The sequence below is a fragment of the Esox lucius genome, chromosome 19 (genome assembly GCF_011004845.1).
Source record: "Esox lucius isolate fEsoLuc1 chromosome 19, fEsoLuc1.pri, whole genome shotgun sequence".
Lineage (NCBI taxonomy): Eukaryota > Metazoa > Chordata > Actinopteri > Esociformes > Esocidae > Esox > Esox lucius.
In genome coordinates, this window is record NC_047587.1 from 25,200,983 (window position 1) to 25,226,098 (window position 25,116).

Genomic DNA, 25,116 nt, shown 5'->3' on the forward strand with positions numbered 1-25,116 from the left:
AGTGTTCGGCTTCAGAGTGACAACTGACGAGCAACTGACATTTTCAGAGAGAGTGAAGGCGTGAGGAAGGGAAGAGGTGCGAGAGGGAAAAGCCAGAGAGTGGTAGAGAGGAGAGCCCGGGGGGGGTGTGCTTCGGAGAGACGAGAGCAGCCTTCAGGGTTGTATTAACATAAAGGTTCATGTTGCCCTATTTTCCTTTCTTCTGTCCAGACTGCTGGGAAGCCCTACTCCCAACCCCACAGAGGGCGGCCTGACTCTGACCGGCTAATGCCACATTTCCTTCTCTGTTACCAGGCTCTTTTGTTCCCCCCCTTTCTTCCAGTATGTTGGTTCTTTTGCTATTGGTGGCCTCTCAGGAGTGTCGAATGTGTTGCTTAGATAACAGCACTTTTTGTAGTTCCTGCCTACTAATAGAGACCGTCCTTTTGAGTGGTTCCTCTATCCCAGCTGTAAGAGGACCTCCACGGCTACAGAGGAGAGCTATTCTTTGCGCGTTGCTGTCTGCGCTGTACGAAGCCTCTGTAGTTCCACGTAGCCACCTCCATACATGACAGCTCGTTGCAGGTAGGCTGTCCAGAGTCCCTCCTGGCCCCATAATGGGGCTGGGTTCCCCTTGCTCTCCCCAGCCACAGAAGAGGCAGGATATAGGAAGCTGGGAAGCCGCGCAGGTGAGCTGGAAGCTGATGAGGTGTGTGGAGTCGCTAGCCCTTCTCTCTGCCCCTCCTGCCCTGTCCTCAGTGCAGCATCATTCATTATTCAAGCATTTCTGACGCTGTTATGGTCGGAGACATATCTGTCACTGGTGTCAGCGATGGACAGTGCATCTTTCTCTTTACTCTGCCTCTTTCTCTTATCTTCCTGAGGAACCATATTTTGTACCGTACACAACATGTAGAAACACACGCGCACACTCTCTGCCCCCCACCGCTCTGTGACTTTCCTTGTGTCTGTGTAGCCCTCATCCCTGTGTAAAGAGCTGTCAGACACCTCCCGGCAGGGTACCTCCCTCCCTCTCAGCTGCCTGGTGCCGTTCTTCTCTGGTGGTTTAATTATTGTTTCTGATGCTCTCTAGATTCCCGTCTCGTTTAGCTTGAGGTAATTATTGTCACTCAGGGTGAAAGAGACAACAGGCATTTAGGGGAGTTTGTTTATCCCAGATTCTTTACAAATGCTTAAACAATGATCTTAGTTTTGTGGTTGGGGTGAAGTGGTCCTGTAATGTGTTTTGGTTGTGATTGGTGGACCTAAATGGCCAGCTTTACTGCCACAAACGCATGTAAACATGTGTTCCTCTAACTGCCCCCTAGAGGATGTCAGCCAATCCCAACCGCTTTCATTTATTTATTCACATCCAGGCAGAGGAGAGTGAGAACACTGTAGAAAAGAAGAGTGGTGTGCTCATGTTTTATTCAGCATCAACACCAGCACGAAAGAACCTGCACACTAGTGGAACTTTGTGCCTCAGAAATGCTATTCTATTCCCTTGACCAGGTCAACATGAAACACAGGTTTTATTCTAGTTTTGGGGAACTACAATACCCTCCAGAAAGCCGGATCCTGTAACGTATTATGGCTTAAAGTTTTTTAAATGCTGAGCTTTACTGAAGCAACACAACGGAGCAGTAGTTCATCCCTTCAGGCCATGGTGCTAGTTAGTACAGGAGTTCATCCCTTCAGGCCATGGTGCTAGTTAGTACAGTAGTTCATCCTTTCAGGCCATGGTGCTAGTTAGTACAGTAGTTCATCCCTTCAGGCCATGGTGCTAGTTAGTACAGTAGTTCATCCCTTCAGGCCATGGTGCTAGTTAGTACAGTAGTTCATCCCTTCAGGCCATGGTGCTAGTTAGTACAGTAGTTCATCCCTTCAGGCCATGGTGCTAGTTAGTACAGTAGTTCATCCCTTCAGGCCATGGTGCTAGTTAGTACAGTAGTTCATCCCTTCAGGCCATGGTGCTAGTTTGTACAGTAGTTCATCCCTTCAGACCATGGTGCTAGTTTGTACAGTAGTTCATCCCTTCAGGCCATGGTGCTAGTTAGTACAGTAGTTCATCCCTTCAGGCCATGGTGCTAGTTTGTACAGTAGTTCATCCCTTCAGACCATGGTGCTAGTTAGTACAGTAGTTCATCCCTTCAGGCCATGGTGCTAGTTAGTACAGTAGTACTTGTTCTCTGCAGGGTAGACGGGGAGAGAGTCTTGGGCAGTCTAATTTACTCAGAGCCGGCTGCTCTCATTATCATTGTCCTATTTTATTCTCAACTACATTAGAGATATACCACTTCGATGCCCCACATTCAGTTATATTTGTAACTCATCAGTCTGGTGACTACTGATCATCTCACTCAAAACTTGGCCATCTGTGTTTAAAAACCGACAACACACAATTACAGTGCATGAATGAAAATATTCCAGAGGAGCCCATCTGTCCTGCGAACTTGTTAATGGGAAGAAGAAGAATCAACAGTGAAGTTCAGTGCTTTGTAAAAACCACGAGATGTTGAGCAATATCCAGGAAACAAAAATGTTTTACTTGTAACATTGTAGCAGAAGCAAAACAACTGTGAAACATCAGAAGTCAGACGGGAATCTTTCAAAGTGTTTGAAAATGGTTTTGGCACTCCCACGAGTCCCTGGCTAATTAAAACACACTATGGGCCTCAAGCAAATAAGTTTGGGTTTGTTACCATTTCAGATTGTTCAGTTTTTCTCCTTCAGTGTTATCCCGATGAATTACGTTTGGTCAACGTTGATGATGCCAATTAAAAATAGTTGCTTTTTTTCAAATGTAGAAGTTTAAAAAAACTTTAGTGGGAATGTCTTGTGGTAAACAGACAGTATTCAGACAGTATTCAGACAGTATTCAGACAGTATTCAGCATGAAGATGTGTACACTGGGCACACACAATGTGTCTCACTCCAAAGCTGCCTGTGTCCTGGCAGTGTCTGTGTCACTCTCACCAGGACAAACTCGGGAACTAGCCTGTAAGCATCAGCCATTCCAGACAGACATCCATGTGGTCTGCAGAGAGAAATGCATTGTGATGGATGCGTTGGTGGTGCCAGAGAGCCAGACCCATCCAGGAGCCGTGCAGAGGTACTCAGTGAGAACGTAATGACCACTGCACTTAACCATCAGGCCCCACAAAAGAAGAGAAAAGTGGTACTCTGTCTGATGACTTGGTGTGTCCGATGCTGGGTCTGAGCCTTAGGTCAGCATTAGAATTGATCCATTTTCCATTATCCACCATCCTCATTATAAGGAAAGGGGGAAAGCATCATGCATTCTTTTAGTTTTAGTCAGTATCTTCACGCTCAAGCTGTGTCTCCACTTTCCACACTTACTATATGTTGCTCAACAGCAGCTACTCTCCCTCGGGTACTCGAACATGGAGGTCACCCAGCCACACACAAATGCATCGTCACCTGGCTCTTCCCTTGCTGGGAAGAAGAAAAATCATCAAATGTCACCCGCATAGCAGTGTTAGGACAGACCACATGAGGATTTAATGAGCCAAGTGACTTAGTGCAGAGTGAGAAGAGGAGAGAGCCTACAACCGAGCCTTGCGGGACACCAGCAGTGAGAGGCCATAAAGCCGACCATGCTGCTGCGTTGCAATCCCAGAGTGTGCAGAGCCTGGGTCACTCAGCTCTTAGAGGGTGCAGAGCCTGGGTCACTCAGCTCTTAGAGGGTGCAGAGCCTGGGTCACTCAGCTCTTAGAGGGTGCAGAGCCTGGGTCACTCAGCTCTTAGAGGGTGCAGAGCCTGGGTCACTCAGCTCTTAGAGGTTGCAGAGCCTGGGTCACTCAGCTCTTAGAGGTTGCAGAGCCTGGGTCACTCAGCTCTTAGAGGTTGCAGAGCCTGGGTCACTCAGCTCTTAGAGGTTGCAGAGCCTGGGTCACTCAGCTCTTAGAGGTTGCAGAGCCTGGGTCACTCAGCTCTTAGAGGGTGCAGAGGACCTGATGGATCACAGGGTCAATGGCAGTGGATATATGTAGGAGGAGAACAAGGAGAGAGTTAACTTGGACACGTTCCCACAAAACTGCTCTGTCATGTCTTATGCTCATCTCAGCTGTACCATCTATGAGGTCCCACTTTTGCAAGCTTGGTTGATACGTTGGTAGTGGTGTACAGATTAGACTTCCAGTCAGTATAGGGGTATGTGTCTCCTGGGAATTGGGCCTGATGTTCTTAGATGTATGCGTCTGCCAGTCAGTTGATTTGAATAAAACCTCCGTAGGAGCTTGAGGACATTTTTCTATCTCAGTCAAAAGCCTTTATGCCACCAGAGCTCTCAGAATGCCTCTCTGTCTTCTGCGGCGGTGAGAGGTGCAGAGTGGATATATTTACATGGCCTGGCACCATCATATGCCAGACTCCTGGCAGTACTGTCTTTGGCACAGTGGTAGGAGTGGAGCGGTATAAGCCTGGGGGAGGAGGTGGGCAGAGACCCTGAACCGCCTCTCCAGTGATCGCCAGTCTCCATCTCTAGGATCACCATTCTCCTTTTTATTCTCTACTTATGTAACTGGAAGTGAGTTTGGACAACCAGCAGGGGAGAACTTGAAATAAGGAGATTCAATTAAACTGTTGTCATTTGGTCATTGCTGTGGTAAACACGTGTCCATGCAATGTATCCGTAGCCTTTAATACATACTGTATGTGGTTAACTTGTATTCTACCTCAGCACATTTATACTTAAGATGCAACAAGCCAAATCACTGCTTGCCCATTCTCCAAGTGATGGTATTCCTGTGAAATATTTCCCATCGTACACAGAGGAAGTAATAGTTTTCAGACGTCCATCCAGTATCTGGTGAGGTAGGGTAGTGAATCATTTATATGACATTTCTGCTCAAACCTTTTAGACACAGACCGAGTGCCTGCTTGACCTTCTTACTAACCAGAACAAACAAACACAATGTGACAGCAGCAGAGCACTGTGTCCTGGCATAAATTACACTATCCAAATCGAAGAAGGATCGCTGGATGACCGGATGATTACTTGGCAGAGCAGGACTAAGAGAAATTAGCTTTTTGTAGTTTCCTAATCACCAGCTCTTTTTCTCATGTTTTTTTAGCACAGGTCGGTGACAGTCTGCAAAAAGGTCCTTAAAATAAGGAGGGTTTGAATCAAAGTAGTGTGATTGACAAGCCTGGTAAGTGACATGAGTATCTCTGTTCGGTCTTAGAGAGGTTTTGAGTCCAGTCTAAAGGGAAATCTTTCTGTGTATCTGTTTGTTAATGCCTGTCCTTTCTATGCTCACACTAATGAGTTGTGGTCAAAATGGTGTCAATTACATGAGCGTCTGGATGGAATGTTTTCCTCTGAACCAGGTCTCACCAGGGTCCCTGTCCAAATGGCATTTAGCTGCCTGGTAATTAACTAGGCTACCTTGCTGTGTGAGTTCATGCATTTGTTGGTGCTAATCCACTGTACATGTTAGCGTGTGGGCATGCTAATGTGCTTGTGGCTCAGAACCCTGTGCGACATGTCAAAATGAAACCTCCCCAAAAAGTAGTCTTTGATAATGGTAAAAATGTCATAGGTTCGAGCCTTAGAAGAAAAATTGCCCGCCATTGTCCTCTCTGTCCTTTTCGGTGGCCATGAACATCTTTGTTCTGGAGCAACTTTTATTACTGAAGAACAGGATAGTGTCCCTCTTAATCATGCCCTCGAGCTCTTGAAGAACTTGACCCAAAGTACCTCCGTCCCCATTGAAACATATGATAATTGCCTTGACATCTACAGGAGCATAGCAGTAGCCAACTGTGACGACAGGCCTTCAAGGTGTAGCACAGTATCTTCATAGTATCCTCAGATTCCGTGGCTATTCTGTCCCGTATATTGTGTTGCGTGCCGGGGTGCTCTCACAGGATAGATTTGGTTCCCTTGATGACCAGTTGAGATTTGAGACTAGAATGATAAAACATGGTGGAACTAGACAATAGTCTGTCCCTGGGTCCTGATTATGTCACTCATACGGAGGAGTGCAGTTAGACCACTGTCTGGTCCACCTCTCCATCTGACTCTGTTGGTGTTCACTCCCTACCCACCTCATTGTACCCTGTTGCCCCTAGTTACAGCCCTCTGGGAGCCTTCTTCCATGAGGCCATTCAGCTTGCAGTTACCATGGTGTCACATTCCTCCCCTAAAATTGCATATCTCCAGATGGCTGAGTGCTTTAATGAAATGAAAATCTAATCCACGGTCAGATCATGGCCTCATCTCCTGTGCTTCATATATTCATAGAGGTTTGATTCCTCTGAAGGCACATCCTACTTTGATTTAAAAACACCATTATATTTACAGTATTTTAGTGACTTAGCTTACTGCAGAAATAAGTGCCTTTTTTACCTGGTCAGCTCACTCTGTCACCATCTTAGCCTTAATTCATCCTTTATGTTGCTCTGCTGTTTGTTCAATGACAAATCCTCAACATCTCTAAGTCAAAGAAAAAGTTTAAGTGCTCTGCTCATGGGAATAACAAAATATTTTTCACCTTGATGATTAGATCCGTCAGTCTTTCATTTACTGTCCCAATGTTGTATTCACTGGGCTAACTGCCACTCCTCTAAAACTGTAGCCTAGTTTCATTCAAATATCCCTTCCAGTGTCTTTTTTTCATGTCAGTTGGTATGAAAGTGAATGTCCGGTGTGACGTATTTGAATGCTTTCACAATCTTACAGATGCAGGCTAAGGTTTCTGTTCTTTCTAATTCTACATAACAAAAATGAGACATATAATGGAAAATATTTAATCCTCTGAGTAAATACATTTGTCTTATTTGATTAGTTGTCCACTAAGAGTGAGTTGGGAGTAAAATGGGATGTAATTGTCTGTTGTATACAGTTGGCCAGCTTTCATGTTCTCCATTTGATCCCCTCCTTTCCTCTTTCTCGTTTCCTCTGCTTTACTCCTCTTTGGCCTGTAATGTCCATCATTCTAGTGCATTATTAGAAACCTGCATATTGCCACTTCTCAAGGCTATTCGCAGACTTGATCTGAGGAGCCTAAAACTCTTCTATTTTGGGAAATAAGGTGATACAATAACCATAATGCAGCTATACCACCACAGTACACCTTTCTCTGTGCCTGGAATATTCTGTATCTTGTTGTTAACCATAAAACATTACTACACAACTTAAAGCCACTGTTTTGACTCTGGAATACTATAACTGACCATAATGCCCATGGAAGATCATCAATGCAAATGAAATCCCCTTCTGACCATGGAATGGTGTTAGGTGCCAACATGGACCTACCATCGGTGCTTGACATGCTGCTATTTAAAGCTGGAAAGCAGGGTTACCGAAACAGTGTGTCATTATTGGGCGTGCACGTACACACACACACAAACACTCACACTGTATTGAGCACTGACTTATATCCATCCGTCCGTACTTGATTGATGATAATTATATTAGAGTCTATCCGTGTGCCATTTTAATCAGCTCTCAGCTGCTGTCGACACAATCAGTCAGTCAGTGAGTCAGTCACCTTCCAATGGCAGGTTGCCTGTCTTGGGCTCATGCTCAGAGGTGTTCAGTTAGCTCTGTTCCCCAGTCCTTAACATCAAGCCTCTCCATGGATCTGTTCCTTAAATCAAGCCTCACCATGGCTTTCGGTGCGCCGCGATGAGGCGGAGCAGACAGTATGAAACAATGCCATCTTAATAACACAGGGTTATTGTCCATTAATTGATCCTATCAGTGAGGTTGCTGATCATAATGAGGCAGTCCTCGGTTTAATGAGGGTAGATGTGCTGTAATGAGGATTGTGCTCCTCTCCCTGCTGCATGTTACTGTAGGAGTCTTCTGAATCAGTACTAAATACAGTCAGACTGTTACTGTAGGGGTCTTCTGAATCAGTACTAAATACAGTCAGACTGTTAATGTAGGGGTTTTCTGAATCAGTACTAAATACAGTCAAACTGCTACTGTAGGAGTCTTCTGAATCAGTACTAAATACAGTCAGACTGTTACTGTAGGGATCTTCTGAATCAATACATAATAAAATCAGACTTACCGTACGAGTCTTCTGAATCAATACTTAATACAATCAGAGTCTGTTACTGTAGGAGACTTCTGAATCAATACTTAATACAATCAGAGTCTGTTACTGTAGGAGACGTCTGAATCAATACTTAATACAATCAGTGTCCGTTGCTGTAGGTGTAAAGTATTTTATTTTATGTGGTGACATCTGTTGTATGAGGAGTTGGGTATGTTCCTTTACTTTGCCGACAGAGCATGTCAGGTTATGTGGATGGAGAGGGATAAAGAAACATGACTGCCATATGAGATCTATTTCTGTTCTATTGGTTGTCTCTGGTAGATACCTCACACTGGACATTGTTGTATGGCTTACATTCCTTTGGCTGATATTCTTTTTAGTTCTTTGCTGCCAATGACTGGATGAATATCAAAAGATTCTTAAACTTGACACTTTCATCACTCCTTACTACTTCAAAACAAATTGCACATTCTAACAAACTTGTCCATCTGTATATACTGTTTGTACTGTGTCGTCTCATGTTTTGACATGTATATATGTGTGTATCACTTAAATGTGTGTACTCTATTGATCATTTGTCAGTTACATACTGTCTTTTGGTTTTATTTATGTGTAACCGAGGGTTGTTTTGCCATCCTTGTGGGTGTTTATACTTGCCTGTGTGTGTGTGTGTGTGTGTGTGTGTGTGTGTGTGTGTGTGTGTGTGTGTGTGTGTGTGTGTGTGTGTGTGTGTGTGTGTGTGTGTGTGTGTGTGTGTGTGTGTGTGTGTGTGTGTGTGTGTGTGTGTGTGTGTGTGTGTGTGTGTGTGTGTGTGTGTGTGTGTGTGTGTGTGTGTGTGTGTGTGTGGTGTGGTGTGGTGTGGTGTGGTGTGTGTGTGTGTGTGTGTGTGTGTGTGTGTGTGTGTGTGTGTGTGTGTGTGTGTGTGTGTGTGTGTGTGTGTGTGTGTGTGTGTGTGTGTGTGTGTGTGTGTGTGTGTGCGCGCACTATTAAAAGCTGACACTCATTCATATTCTCTCACAAACACACACATACACACACTTACACACACCGTATAATAATCTTTAGGCCCAACCACAACTTTTCTTTCTACTAAAACTTTGAATTCCTGAGGGGAAGATATTCCTGTGTGGTGATCTTACTTGGCAGGGGGCTAATTCTCTATTCTTCTGCACTGAATGATGGATCACTGACACACACCACGAGGCAGGAAATGATACCAGTGAAGAGGTCCAGGAGATATAAAAAGAAATGACAAAGAGAAAATGATGGGTCACTGCAAATGGAACCTCTCTCCACCCTTCCTGTACCGGTCATTGGGTAAAAGGAGGACGAGAAGAGAGGGAACAGCGTGACACGTTGAGAGATCGAGACATCCCAAAGAGAGTCAACTTTTTTTTTTCTGGGGTTGCCATGACAACCGGGCAGACCAGCACCCCCGAAATGTTAATGAGGGATAGAAATGAAATACTGAGAAAGTATCTGTTCTTATTCTTTTGAAGACTGCAGGATGCGAGAGCCCTGCTGGAAGGAAGTGCTAATTGCATCTCTTTATTCTGTAGTGTGGACGTCAACTGTGTCATTCCCATGCCCGTCTGTGCCCCCAGACACATTAGCTGGACTGTTCCCATCTATCTGCAATGTCAGTCCCCCCACCTTAGATCCCCCACACCTCCGACCACACATATCACACACTCACACCTGGCTAGGAGCTCCTTTATTGGCTTCAATGTAGCTGAAAGATGTGGCCATTGGAGCAGAGCGTTTCATGCAGCTTGGCGTTAATAGTCGGTCTTTATCAAATCCTGACGCTTCCAAAACTTACGATATATAGTCCACCCAACAGCCTGGAACAAGGAGAATGTTCTATTCCCCCACTGTACCCGTGGAGCCACAGGAATGGTCTTCTCCTTCGCAATAATTTGGAGTAGAAGAGGGGTGGGCTGGCATGGTTTTTCATGAGCATGGTATTCCTTAGTGAAGAGTACTGCAGTAAAGTGGGTCAGTGTTTAATTAACTGGTGATACAGTTGTGTTGCCCTGGCGCTCTTCACTCTCATGGAGATGAGCTGAGACAGAGGGTGCACGGAGGTAGATGGAGATGAGCTGAGACAGAGGGACACGGAGACAGGTGGAGATGAGCTGAGACAGAGGGATACGGAGACAGGTGGAGATGAGCTGAGACAGAGGGACACGCAAACAGGTGGAGATGAGCTGAGACAGAGGGACACGCAAACAGGTGGAGATGAGCTGAGACAGAGGGATACGGAGACAGGTGGAGATGCGCTGAGACAGAGGGACACAGAGACAGGTGGAGATGAGCTGAGACTGAGGGACACGGAGACAGGTGGAGATGAGCTGAGACAGAGGGACACGGAGACAGGTGGAGATTAGCTGAGACAGAGGGAGACAGAGACAGGTGAAGATGAGCTGAGACAGAGGGACATGGAGACAGGTGGAGATGAGCTGAGACAGAGGGACACGCAAACAGTTGGAGATGAGCTGAGACAGAGGGACACGCAAACAGTTGGAGATGAGCTGAGACAGAGGGATACGGAGACAGGTGGAGATGAGCTGGTGTTCGGTGCAGAGACAGTTCTCTGTATCTGACCTGTCTATTCTCATCTCTTCCAGCTGTTCACCTGGCATGTGCATATGTGTCTTTCTTAGGATACAAAGCTGAGATAAATGACAGTTTGTGTGTGTGAGGGGGGGGGTTGATAGAAAGAGGAATGCCAATAAGAAAGTGAGGGGGATAACATTAGAGACAGATTAGGGAGAAATGGAGGGAGAGAAAGGGATTGATAAAGAAGGTTAGAGAGAGATAAAGAAAGAGACAGAGGGAAAGAGAGAGTAATAAAGAGAGAGCAAATGAGACATGAAAGAGCAGGATAAATAGAGCAATGGAGGAATGGAGAGAGGGATGAAGAGTGCCAATTAGGGATTGAGAGAAGAATGGAGGGAATAAGAGGGAAAGATGGAGTGAGTGGAAAAAGACAATGGAGTGGGATGGTGATTGGAAAGGATTGGAAAAAAGAGGAATGGGGAGTGAAAGAGAGATTGAGAGAAAGAGAGGGGAGGGGCTTCTACAGGTAAGAATGAGGTCCAGTTGTTCCAATTTAGTCTGTCTGTATGCAAAAGCTTTCTATTTAAATTGGCCAATAGTTCTGGTCGGTTAATTACTAAAACCACTTGCTACTTTTAGGCTTGACTGCAGTCATTTCCATAGTTTAAAACCCACATTTTCTCCTGTAGCCACAAGTCTAGTTGAACAGCATCAAGGGCAAACATAGGAGTATACATTTTTTATGCGATTGTCATTTATGCGATGATCCAGGCCACAGTCAGACTCCTGTTGTCCTGGTAAAACAGTCTGGAGTCCTCCAGGCTGATCAGTTTTTAGTGGGAGTCTTTAGCAGGCTTTCTCTCAAGTGTGTTAAGTGTGTACAAAGAGGATGGCTGTTAGGGCAATTGCAATTTGTGTCTCTAGTTGCTCTTAATTTTATTTAGTAAATATTCTTATTTTTGTAAGGTCTATATGATGTTTTCATGAAAATGTACATTATGTCTGTGATGTTTTTTTCATTGTAACATCCCAGGAAGACTGCATGTTGCCATGGTGAAAAATAACAAATAAAATATAAACATACGCATGTTGTTCTGCATATCCAAGCATACTATTTCAGCTTTCGGTACCTTCCAGACTGATGATTCCTTTCGAATGTAAATATGTCAATACTGCATCTCAGCTAAAATCTGGGTTCAAGACAATTTATGAATTACTTGTTTATCTTGCTAAGGTCTACCAAATTTTGTTACTTGTGTTGGCATATTAAATAATGCATACTACACTGATGTTACAGCTTAGAAATGTCTTTATTATAATCAGTAATGGTCCACTGTTGACAGAAGACTGTGGAGTGATTATGATATATCTAGATGCGGTTGATGAAGATGAGAAGGTGATTCTGTCCATTATGGCATGTCTGGAATGTTTTGGCCGAGGATGGTGATGACTCTGCTGATGATAGCAGTGATGTTTATTGATCTCATTCAGGCCACTGGTAATTATAGTAGTCATGGTCTGCTTTTCCGTTCTTCCTGTAGATGATGGGAAGCTGTCTCTGGATGAGTTCCAGGCATTTTTCTCTGATGGGACGCTGAACGAAGAGGAGCTGGAGAACCTGTTTCACACCATTGACTCAGATAACACCAGGTAAGACAAAGAGTATCACAGGAAAGATTTTGACCAGACCATACGGGTCTGGTGCCTAGTGGGGCCATTTAGAATTTAATTAAGATCCCACAACACAGCAGGGACCACTAACAATGAGTGTGTGAACAAACTAGGATCACAATGAAGTTATATGAAACCCTCCCAAGTTATCCTCTAGTTTGGTTTACTCTTGTGAGTCTGTATTTATTTAAGAGTGTGTGAGTGTGTAAACAAATGGGGCTTTTCTGTACTGGGCCTTTGCAGTACTATTTAGTAGGCCAGGCTGTGTACTGTACACTGTGCCACATCTCCTCCACTCTGTGTCAGTCTGCCTTCGGAGGGGAGCCGCTCCACTGTGTGCATTGTCTTTAATCACATTTCACATTGAATTATGTAATAAGGAGGAGAGGCGTGCAGCTGCTAAGCTCAAATCCCTGTTCTCCTGGTCCAGTGTTTCCCTCTGGTTAAATAATGATCCAGCACAGCCAGGAGAACAACACCTTGGCTGGGAGAGGAAGGGAGGAGGGGATCAATCAGAGGAGAAGGAAGGACGGATTAACAGAGAGAAGATGAATAGAACAAAAAGGAGAGTGTAGAAGGGATGGATGGAGAGGAGTGGGGAGAAGTACTACATACTACATACTTTTTCCAGTACGGAGAGAATGTAGATAGATACTACTACTTACTGTTGGAGACTGAACCAGTATCTACATTCTCTACGTACTGGAAACAGTATTAAGTATCTACATATCTGAAACAGTATGTAGTATCTACAGTGGATATAAAAAGTCTAAACAACCCTGTTAAAATGCCAGGTTCTTATGATGTAAAAGAATGAGACAAAGATAAATGTCAGAACGTTTTCCAACTTTAATGTGACCTATAACGTGAACACTTCAATTGAAAAACAAACTCAATTAAAGCTGCGAGCAGCATTTCAGGGGGCCAAGCGGGGCTCACTGCATGCTCTCACTAGAGAAATGTTTCGCTATTTAAAAATGCCCAATGCCGCTCGTAGTCAGGATGTCCAATCGAAGGAGAAGAAATCAAAACGACCTTGAAACCAGAAAAGGAACCAGGCAATCCTAGTTCAGCCAATTAGGAGGGATGAATATTGTTGTCGCTGGCAGGTTTAAATCCCTGGTTTTCTATGTGGCAGACTGTCTTTAATCATTACCACTATTTAAACAGCAGAATGCAACTTTTACCTCAGCCATTACATGTTTGCTGAAATAACGTGGACAAAATAACATTAATTAACGGAACTAAAGAGTAGTCTTGCACAAAGACTATATAGCTAATAGCTATACATCCTACTTATAACGAAAACAATGACTCCAATCACTCCATGGCTGATTTGTGTCTTTGGAAAACAATAACAGTATATAAGGGTCACGTAAAACAATTATTCTAAATATATGAGAATTATGGTATTACAGAGGGGATATATATTGTTGTGTGAAGGCTGAAAAGTACAGAGTGGTTATACATTTCTGAAATACAATATTTGGAACATCTCAAAGGGGAATCAAACCAGGGTAAGAATACTGAAGGACAGGGATGTCCCCACTACACCACAGGAGCTACTACTTGTACCTACAGCTCTTTACAATTTTGCTGAGATAAGGTGAGCAACAAAACGTTTGTAATGGAACTAAAGTGTACTGTTGTACAAAGATTATTATAGATGGCTAGCTAATAGCTATACATCCTACTTATAATGAAATCAATGACTCCAATCACTCCATGGCTGGTTCCTTTCTTTGGAAAACAATAACAGCAGAAAAGGGTCACGTAATACAATTATGCTCGCAAATAAATGAAAATCATGGTATTTCAGATGTGTATTGTTGTGTGAAGGCTAAAAAGCACCTAGTGGAAAAGCATTTCTGAGATACAGAATTTGGAATGTCTGAGAAGGGTATCGAACTGGGGTCACAATATTGAAGAACCAGGATGTTCCCACTACACCACAGGGCCAGCTGGCAAATTGAAGAGTCTCATCGGGTTGTGATCTATAATAGCCAAAATAGCACATACGGATGCATATTTTGAAAATCCACCAGAAACATTTACAAGAATATAACTTTTAAAGACAATGGTCCAGTCGTCCTTTACACCAATTGTCATCCAAATCCATTCAGCTGTTTCAGAGGAAATATCATTTCCAACAGCAAAATCATGAGAAACATCAGTTATGTTTATAGCGCCCCCAAGCGGTGTTTCTGTATGGGAGTTTTCCTGTCCATTCCTAGCAGACACATTTATGAGGTTTCGTTTCGTAGCTGTTTGATGTTCCATTTGGGATTAATGGATGTCTAAAGTCATAGACCCACCCAGCTCAATATCATTTGCTGATTTCGGCTGTACTATTTGAGATATCAACTTTCCTTATATAACTCTTAAAGATAACGGTTCAAAGGTCCTTCACACCAAACGGCATGCAAATCCATTCAGCGGTCTCAGAGATGTCGTTAACGTGTTTTTCACTAAATTCAAAATGAAGGAAAATCCAAGGGGTGAATTTGAAAGACCCCAGAGACTTTTTTGGTCAGCATGAGAAGGGGTATATCTGGAACTTGGTTGCATGTCTCTACGACATTCGGTTCATGTGATCTGAGCTTCACTTTTTCTATTTGACTGAGTGCTACAGCGCCACCATGAGGAGTATGGGTACCGTGATGGCCAAGGTCCTCAGTCTAAAATCAGGCAAAGTTTGGAGCGTTTTGAACCAGAGGAGACTGAGCTATGGACCTCTGAAAATGGCCCTGGAGAATAATAATAATAATAATAAATACAGCTGCAAGCAGCGATTAAGGGGACCAAGTAATGAAAAAAGGAACCTTTGAAGACCCTTGGAACATATGTTACTGTAACTAAGCAATTGTCTTTACATTTGCAACTTCAATTAAAGCTGCAAGCAGCATTTAGCAGGTTTCAGCATTTAGTTAGCATGAAAATTATGCAATATGGTATGTAGGGTAAAATAAACTGCACATGTGTACAAAGATTAAGCCAATGTTGGATGTTTTTTCCTGACCAATTGTGACCCCCATGTAGTTTTTTACATACTGGTCTAGTTTATACAACACTTGAAGATCTTCATACATAGATTCCAAATGTCAAACTACATCAAGATTGGTCATTTGCTGCCATATGAGTAGTGTTGTTTTTCAAAATAACTAAGATGGCTGAAAATCCATGATGGCGATTTTTTGGGTCTCAGTGGCAAAAAGTTTAATAGTGGACTGATTTCCAAGACCAGGTCACCAGAGATGGGTGTGGTGACCTTTAAAAAAAAAGTCCAACTTAACAGGCTTGTGCCACCATGAGGCTGATTGGCATGTCCATTGCACCAGTACCTTTACACCATTTTAACACACTGGAATTTGGAAAAAGGACTGGAACAAACAGAATAGGATTTTGGCATACTGTTGAAACCCTAATGACATATTGTCAATTGACTTTGTTTGCAGAATAGCTTAGATTATTACAACAAAACATTCTCAGCATCTGTGTAATAAAAGATAGATGAATGTCACACTCACAGAAATCTTATATAGTGAAAAGCTTAATTTTTCTAAGCTACACATTGAAAATGGAAATTACCATTTTAAAGGTTAAAAATAATATTAAGACTAGTCGAGCTAGATAATGTAGGTAATAAATTAGAGACGTTACTTCTGTACATTAATAACAAACACACCATTACCAGAATTGAGTAGTTATTTAGCAAGTTTCTAATAAAGGAATCAATTTCCATTTGTTTTACTCCACTTTGAAGATTGTAAATAAAAACAAGTGTTTACACAAATCAAATGCATTAATATAAGTATATATTTTAGTCATTTAGTAGATGCTCTTATCCAGAGCAACTTACAATAAATACAGGTACATTTTCCTGGAATAAATTAGGGGGGAGTGCCTTGCCCTAGGACATAACATTTGGCTCATTTGGGAATCAAACAGAACTTAATTACAAATTTCACTCTAACTATAGAGCCACTTGAACACAAGGACAGGCTTCACACCCAAAGACACACACAAAACACTCCGCATAAATCCAGGTTTGCGTGGCATCTATAAAACAAATATTGTTAGTCAATTTAAAATAAACTTTATGGAAACCTTTATTTTAGGCATGGGATTGATCTGAAATCTAACAGGACAAATAAAAGTTATACACTGCGGGCCAAAATCATTTACAAATGTTGCTGTTTTGAAAGGACATTATTACTTTCATTCACCAACGTGGTATTCAACTGATCAAAGTATAGTCAGGACATTAATGATGCAAAAAACTTTAAGTATTTTTGATTAAGTCTACACAGGCCTCATTTCCAACAAACATTACTCCAACACCTTATCCTTGTGATCATGCCAAATTGCTAATGTGGTATTAGAACATCACTTAATTATACCAAACAGCTAAAAGCTATTTTCTTTGATAAATTAAGCTTTATATGGTCTTTGAGTTCGTGTGGCCACAGTCTGGAGTAGACTGGTATGTGTTGAGGTCAATATTGGGTCAAAAAGTGCAAAAAAGAAACAGCTCACTGCAGAAACCAGCCAGTCAATCAATGTTTTGAGGAATGAAAGATGTGGAAGGAGTAAATGTACAACTAAACAAAAGAATAAGTACATCAGAATGTCTAATTTCAGAAAGACGCCTCAAGTCCACAGCTTCATTTAATTCCTTTATACTAGTATCTACCTTAACATGCCAGTGCATTACATACTGTGACAACTCAACACAGAACGTTAGGTTTAATTTAAATAAACCAAATAGGTTTCAGCTGGGTTTAATATAATGAAAAAATATTTTCTAATACCAAATAAGCATTTTAGAATTATTTAAGGATGAGGTGTTGTAAAAACGTCCCTTAGTGTCTTTCAGAATTCACCTAGCAAATGTACACACGGACAAAGGAAAACACTATTGCAAAGATAATGTTAAATTATTTTAAAACTAGCCAAGCAACTTTGACATTTAAGTCAGTAAAATACAGGATTGGAACTTTAGTTTTTTAAGTGAGGGTGAAACATTTTGTAAAGCTCCTGGATTCTCAAACTGTACACATTTGAATATCCTGCTGAGACATGGCGCACCAAGTCATGTAGGCTGAATTACCATGACAGTGAAACATGTAAAACGTCGTTACTGCATGACAGAATGTTTTAATATTAACGAATTTGGTAGATAACGGACAGACTCTGATAATTCTCCTTAAACGTCCTAATATCGGTCGTCAATCTCTTAGATTATTTCATCTTTACTGATGCTAGATGAGCGATCTATAGCAGGTCTTAAAACAGCTTTGTTAGCTGTCTGTAGCTCTCCAGCACAGCACTAATTAACTAGCTAGCAAACTTCATGTAGCTCAATTAGTAAATTAGCTAGCTACAATAACGCATACAAAATAGTTGTAAGATATTTGGTCTTTATCTGCCATCAACCTTGTTTGAAACAGGAACTAGCTCGCTATATCAATGAGAGCGCGGACAATGTATGCTTTTCCTGCTTGTACACAACATTGTGAGAAATTAGGTTGGTAACTAGTTCAATCCAACTCACCTTATTATGCGATATACTGCTTCGCTTCAGGAAAACTCACGCGCAAGCAGCTTCTGTTGCAAAGAAGTCTAGCTGCACATACCAGTACCAGAAACGATTATGAAACAAAGAGCCGAGATGTCAGAGTTTGATACCCACTGGCTCTGAGTATTTTTTTGTTGCCTTGGCCTGCCTGCCACTCTGAAATTACTGCCAGGTGCTGAAGCACGTCGTCCTGATTCGGAAGAGGCGGACAATAATGCAATTTCGAAATGGGGAGTGGAAAAGTCCCTAATGAAATGTCCGCCTTTGTAAGATACCGTTTTAAAAAATGTGGCTTTCCAATAGCTTGTTTAACAGTTTCCATTTCCAGTGTACAGGCTACATTAGATCACCTTTGACAGGAAATGTTGCAACAATTAGGCCTATTATATCTATAAACGTTTCCAAAATATACCACAACAATTTATCAAATAGGCTAATATCCCCATTACAATACCTAGCTTCATTTGAAACTTACCCACAAACCCAACAAGCCTACTTTCGATTTGAATACACAGTGTTGTGTACTCTTGGAAAGCTCGTAATCTTCCGAAATACTAACACCTTGTAAAAGGAAGCAGGTGTGACCTAACAAACAATTTAAGCTGTCGATGGGATTGGACGTAACAAGGTCATTGATTATTAATTGACAGGAAGTCACATGGCAAAAAACCTGACCGGCTGTCTTACCAAGGGAAATTAGAAAAAATATCTTCTAAAAATATATATCTATGTGTACAATAATATATGATTTGTGTAACATTTAACAAGAAACTAACCTCATTGGACACATACTATAGAAACAAATGCTTTAGTATTACCCGGAATACCCTCAAATATTAGTGGGGTTTTTTTACACATAAATTGACGAATATTAAAGGTTTTCTTTACAAGAGGAAAATAAAATGATAAAATTTAATTATTTTGAATAATAATTTCAATAGGGTTAGAATTTACACAGGCATTTATCATCCATAGCATAAACCTTAAGATGGTTTGCACTGGAATCTAGCTTATGGCAGCAGCAATTTCAACTGCCAAGACCAATTTACTGTTCAAGGAGATTTACAAACCATTAACCTTTGCTCTTCCTAAAATAAGAGTTCCTTCAAAATAATAGTCCAATATAAACAAAATGTTAACTGAATGCTGCCAAGTTCCCGACACCCCACCCATTGACTGACAGGCACTGCCATGGCTCCTCCCATAGCTTCAAAAATATCCCTCCGTAACTGCTGATAGAACCACCAACTGCAACTCAACATTCTAGCAGATTCACACACTCATTACATCAGTTCTTCCTTCAAAATAGGATTTCCTTCAAAATAATAGTCCAAAATAGAGAAAGAGACTAACACAAAATTTGGGGACTGAATGCTGCCATATTGTTTGAGATATACATTTTTCATATAGAACATTTAAATATCATTGTCCAAATAACCTTCACAAGCAGACAGCATGCCAATCCGTTCCATGATATCAGAATAGCTGGTGTTTAGGTAATTTTACTTAATTCACTTATTGCGGTCAAATCTTTGAGATATCAAAATTCCAAATAATTCATTTGAAGATACTGGTCCCAGGGTCCTTATCAGCAAACGGCGTGCAAATCCGTTCTGTGGTCACCGAAGAGATGTCCTTAAAGTGTGTATTTTACAGTTCATAAATGCTCAAAGTTTTCAGTGCTGTTGTAGCGCCCCCTTATGGTCTATTTGGTTGATACTGCACAGGTCCTGACAGGACCTGATGTTTAGTGCTATGTTAAAGGACATAAGTCTCGGATATTCCTGACAGGATATATAGCCTGACAAAATGCCACATCCATGTAAAAGTAATTAGCCTATTATGCGCGCATCGTTTAAGATATCAAAATTCCAAATAATTTAATTGAAGATACTGGTCCCAGGGTCCATCTCAGCGAACGGTGTGCAAATCCGTTCAGCGGTTTCCGAGGAGATGTCAATAACAAGTTTTTCACAAAAGTTAAAGTGGAAGCCATATTGTTTGAGACAAGCGTGCCGCACAAGCCCTGAAAAGTGAAGCCAAAACGTCTCGATCGCCCCCTGGTGAGTGGTCCCAGTATAGGTCATAAACCCCGCCCTCCCCATGTTATTCAATGGGACGCGAGACCAACTAAACAATTCAATTACCCTTCAAATATCTTTTTTCCGAAGCTGGTTTCTGTCATTTACTGTAGTTTGTATCACGCTAATGTAAATTCAAGAGTTTGTTTTTAAAATAAGTTGGTTTTTAGTTAGTTATTTAATGCTCTAAAAACGGTGGTGTGACGTCGTGATTCACAGCTGTGATTGACAGCTATCTGAGCCGAGGAGCCACTGAAGCGCCATCAGGCTTTTTTCGCAATCTTCGGAGGACTAAGGAGATTGGAGCTTTACATTTAATCTCTAAATTTCTATAATTGATATAATTTCACACGGACGTAATGGGTTGTTCTGCAGTACATTGTGCTAACCAATCTGGCATTTCCAATCGATCTTTGAATTATTTTCGGTAAGTTAAATTTATAAGCTATTTAATTAGTAAATAAATGTAATGGGCTAGCTAACATTAGCTAAAAGACAACAAGCCTCGTTAATAGCCATGTTAATAGCTAGCAGGTGATCGTTAGCTAGAAGTTACCAATTATTTTTGTATTAGGCCTATTCTAAATTAAGGTTAAACATGATGTAAGTTAGGCTATAACATATCGTCTAGGTTTAACAAGCCAAGGTTGTACTGTACTTGGACTTGCGATTGATTACGGTATGCGCATTCTGCGAGGGAGAGTGAGGGCGGGGTACAGGGGTGGGGCCGTTGATTTCGCGGCTTTACGGCTTTACTTCCTTCTCGCTACTGCGCATAACTACTGCGCAGAACTGGTCCCAAGATCGCTATCTGCGCAGACGCAAGTCCAAGATGTCAGCGCCGTATCAGGACACTGGTGGCTTCATTTTTCACCAATGGAAAAGAGCGAAAGGGCGTCGTCCATTATTTATACAGTCTATGGTTTGAGATATCAACTTTTCTTATGTAACTTTTAAAGTCAATGGTCCAGTGGTCCTTTACACTAACCAACCAAATCTGTTCAGCGGTTTCGGAGGACATGTTGTTTAAGTTTGTTTTTGTTAACAGCAAAATCGTGAGAAACATCAGTGATGTTTATAGCGCCCCCAAGAGGTGTTTCTGTATGGGACTTTTTCTGTCCATTCCTGACAGACACATTTACAAGTATGTTTCGTTTCATAGCTGATTGATGTTCCATTTGGGATTAATGGACTTCTAAATTCATAGACCCGCACAGCTCAATTTCATTAGCTGATTTCGGCAATACTATGAGATAAACTTTTCTTATATAACTTTTAAAGATAATGGTTCAGAGGTCATTCACACCAAACGGCATGCAAATCCGTTCAGTGGTCTCGGAGGAGATATTGTTAACGTGTTTTTCACCATATTCAAAATGGAGGAAAATCCTATGGGCGAATTTGAAAGACCCCAGAGACTTATTTGGTCAACATGAGAAGGGGCATGTATGGAACTTGGCTGCATGACTCTACGACATACGGGTCATGAGATATGCATGCTCAAACCTTCAACATTTGACTAAGTGCTACAGCGCCACCATGGGGTGTATAGGTATAGTAATGGCCAAGGACCTTCGGGCCTCTCATGGCAACAAGTATGCAAAGTTTCATGCAAATTGAGCCACATAGTGGCAAAGTTACGGGCCTCTGAAAATGGGCCAGGAGAAAAAGAATAATAATAATAAAACCAACAAAAACAATAGGGAACCGTACCTATGGTACTTGGTCCCCTAATAATAAAACCAACAAAAACAATAGGGTACCGTACCTACGGTACTTGGTCCCCTAATAATGAAACGTACAAACATAAAAGGGTTCCAGCAACTTGTTGCTTGTCCCCCTAAATATAAAAAAAATATATATATATAAAAAAACACCTGGTTGCATAAGTGTGCACACCCTTAAACTAATACTTTGTTAAAGCACCTTTTGATTTTATTACAGATTTTAGGTTACGTGTAGGTATGTATAGCTGGATCATTTCAGCAAGGTAAGTAGGAGCAAGTCCATGTATTGATTTATAGGTTAAGAGTAAAACCTTAAAATCAGCCCTAACCCCAACGCTAGGACAGGAGTAATGTGTTCAAATTTTTTTGTTCTAGTTAGGATTCTAGCAGCCGTGTGCAGCACTAATTGAAGTTTATTTATTAATTTGTCTGGATAACCAGAGAGAAGAGCATTGCACTAATCTAGTCTAGAAGTAACAAAAGCATGGATTAATTTTTCTGCATCCGTTTTTGATAGAAAGTTTCAAATTGTTTGCAATGTTTCGAAGATGAAAATAAGCAACTCTTGAGACATATTTTATATGTTCTTCAAAGGAGAGGTAAGGGTCAAGGGTAACGCCAAGGTTTTTTACAGTTTTTTGGGATGCGACCATTCAGCCGTCGAGGTTCACAGTGAGATCTGCTAACAGCGCTCTTTGTTTTTTGGGTCCTAAAACGAGCACTTCTGTTTTCCTTGAGTTTAAGAGCAAGAAATTCTCTGTCATCCTCTTCCTAATATCTGAAACGCATGCTTCCAAAGTAGCTAATTTAGGGGCTTCTCCATGCTTCATTGAAATATATAACTGTGTGTCATCAGCGTAGCAATGAAACTTTACATTGTGATTTCGGATTACATCGCCCAGAGGGAGCATATATAATGAGAACAATAATGGGCCCAGAACCGAGCCTTGAGGAACACCAAAGCATACCTTTGACTTGTCAGAGGATATGCCATCCACACTAACAAACTGATATCTTTCAGATAAATAAGATTTAAACCAGGCTAGAACATGTCTACATAGCCCAATATGGGTTTCCAGTCTATCTAAGAGAAGGGAGTGATCAATAGTGTCAAAAGCAGCACTAAGGTCAAGAAGCAACAGGACACAGGGCTAAGGTGTGATTGTGGTAATGTGTTGGACCTGAGACATGTTGGATGAAACCCATTGAGTCAATTATGGCTTCAAAGGCTTTTTGGAGAGGATCATTGGACTTTTCCATATGAATATTGAAATCGCCAAAAATTAGAATACTATCTGCCATGACTACAAGGCTAGACAAGAATTCTGGAAACTCATTAAGGAACATTATGTATGGCCCGGGGGGCCTATAAATAGTAGCTATGTAAAACGATTTATCGGCCTGGTTAACTTTCATTAGTAAAACTTCAAAAGAATGAAACTCAGTGATATGTTTGAGAGTACATTTATATTTACTGTCACAAATATTAGCAACACCCCCTCCTTTTCGGGATGCACGAGGGATATGATCACTAGTATAACCAGGAGTGGCCTCATTTAAGGCAGTGAATTCATTAGGCTTTAGCCACGTTTCACATAAACCAATAACATCTAGTTTATGGTCAGAGATTAATTCATTTACGGCAACTGCCTTTGGAGCAAGGGATCTAACATTTAGGAGTCCCATTTTGAGATGCGAGGTGATACAGTCATTTTTATTTTTATTTGTGACCGAGGCGGAGGAAGGCTTTATCTTAATAAGGTTGTTTTTGTTAGCACTACCTTGTTTAACTTTTCTCAGCATGGAACGAGTCACAGTGGCAATAGGTAAAGCTGTACTAACTACTCTGGCTATGCTATCGACAGACTCCACTATGCTAGCAGGCTGGCTAACAGCCTGCGGCCTGACCTGCACCCTATCTCATGTTAAGGCTATAGGAGTGAGACTCCTGTCAATGTTCCTAGATAAAAGAAGAGCACCACTACAGCTTGTAGACTTCGCTAACACCAACCCCAGATTTGCAACTATGTCGGTGGCTCTGCCCCCGGTAAACAGTGTACGCCGGCTGATTCTTTAGTCTAATACTGCGGGTAATGGAATCGCCAATGACTAAAGTTTTCAGTTTTTCAAGTCCACCGGTAGAAAATGCCTGCCGATCATTCCCCTCCGAAGACGGTGCGGACCTTGACTCCGACTCCAGTGGGGAAAATCTGTTGAAAGTATCAGTTGGATTTAGCAACAATTTGGTTTAACTGGTCGACAGCATTTCTTCCCAGTGACCAAGAGAAAGTTCTTGCCCGGCTGCAGGAGCTGTGCCTGGGGGCTAACAAAACTATCGTTTCTTCCTGGTGGCACTGACGCAGATTTTTCTATTTCTACACTAGCATAATCCTTGCCTGACATTTGCATCAGAAGCCGAGCCTCTAACTCTGCTATCTGAAGACGACTGTTCTCCTCCGTGTTGTTGCTACAACAATTATAGTGATAAGGCATTTTAATGATACTTAGCCTCAGGTGTTCAGGGGTGAGTAGTTCCGTTAATTATGTCCAAAAAGAGTCCCGGTGTAGTAAAGTTGAGGTCAACAGATAAAAATATTGTGTTGGTAAAACTCTTAAAATAGAATTTTGACCAATTAGTTTATATAGAGTAAATTCGAAAAAGTTTGGCAGGGAACAGCAGGCAGCGTACAGCACGTCAACAATCCCACAATGCAGTTCGTGAAAACCAATCAAAATGTCTCAGTCAATATCATGGTCAATATCCATGTGAGCTGTAATGGAGCCAACAGGAGCTATCTCGTTTCTACCGGAAAGGATGTGGATGGTATGGTATTATGTACTGTACAGTACAGTAAATCTGTATACCACAAATAGTTGGTAGTATCTATCTACATCATCTATCATCTCATACTAGGTAGTATTCATCTATTATAGAAAAAGATAATCGTGGTTGGTGATCTTGTAATTGTTCGAATCAAGTTGTTTTAAATTCAGGGGAAAATTTCACTAGACTAAGCCCCAGTAAATAAATTGCTTTGTGCATTGTAGTACAGTATGTGTTTTGCAGAAGTATGCATATTCTATACTCATAAATGTGTAACGGGTGTAACCTTTAGCTGACAGGAATTTGTTGATGACACTTCTAGATTTCAAAGAGTGAAAGTGAATGATGAAGAGAAAGATGAAACCCTGGGGAAGGAGAGAGAAATGAAAGAATTGCTGGAGACTATAGGCATCACTCAAATGCTGTGTTACCTGCGGCCTCTCTTATTTCCTCTCTTCCATTTTGTCTTTTACCTTCTTTCACTGTCTGTCTGGTTGACATTTTGCTGCTGTCTAGCCATTACATGAACCTTGTTTTTTCACACCGAATGCCTTCATTCATTAAATTGTACGTTTATTTTGCTTAAATCACAACTACGTTTTTTTTTTTTTTTTATCAGTCCATTCTAGTATCTTCTGTCTAATCACTTTTGGGGAGTTTT

General features: G+C 41.5%; 1 protein-coding gene across 2 annotated transcripts in view; it reads left to right on the plus strand.

Annotated features, from left to right (window-relative positions):
* necab2 (N-terminal EF-hand calcium binding protein 2) overlaps positions 1-25,116 on the plus strand; it is a 94,498-nt gene that overhangs the window by 16,732 nt on the left and 52,650 nt on the right. For both annotated transcript variants that reach the window (XM_013138980.3, XM_013138979.3), the window contains exon 3: positions 12,116-12,224. In XM_013138980.3, the coding sequence (XP_012994434.1) occupies positions 12,116-12,224 (109 nt within the window). The remainder of the gene's footprint in view (positions 1-12,115; positions 12,225-25,116) is intronic.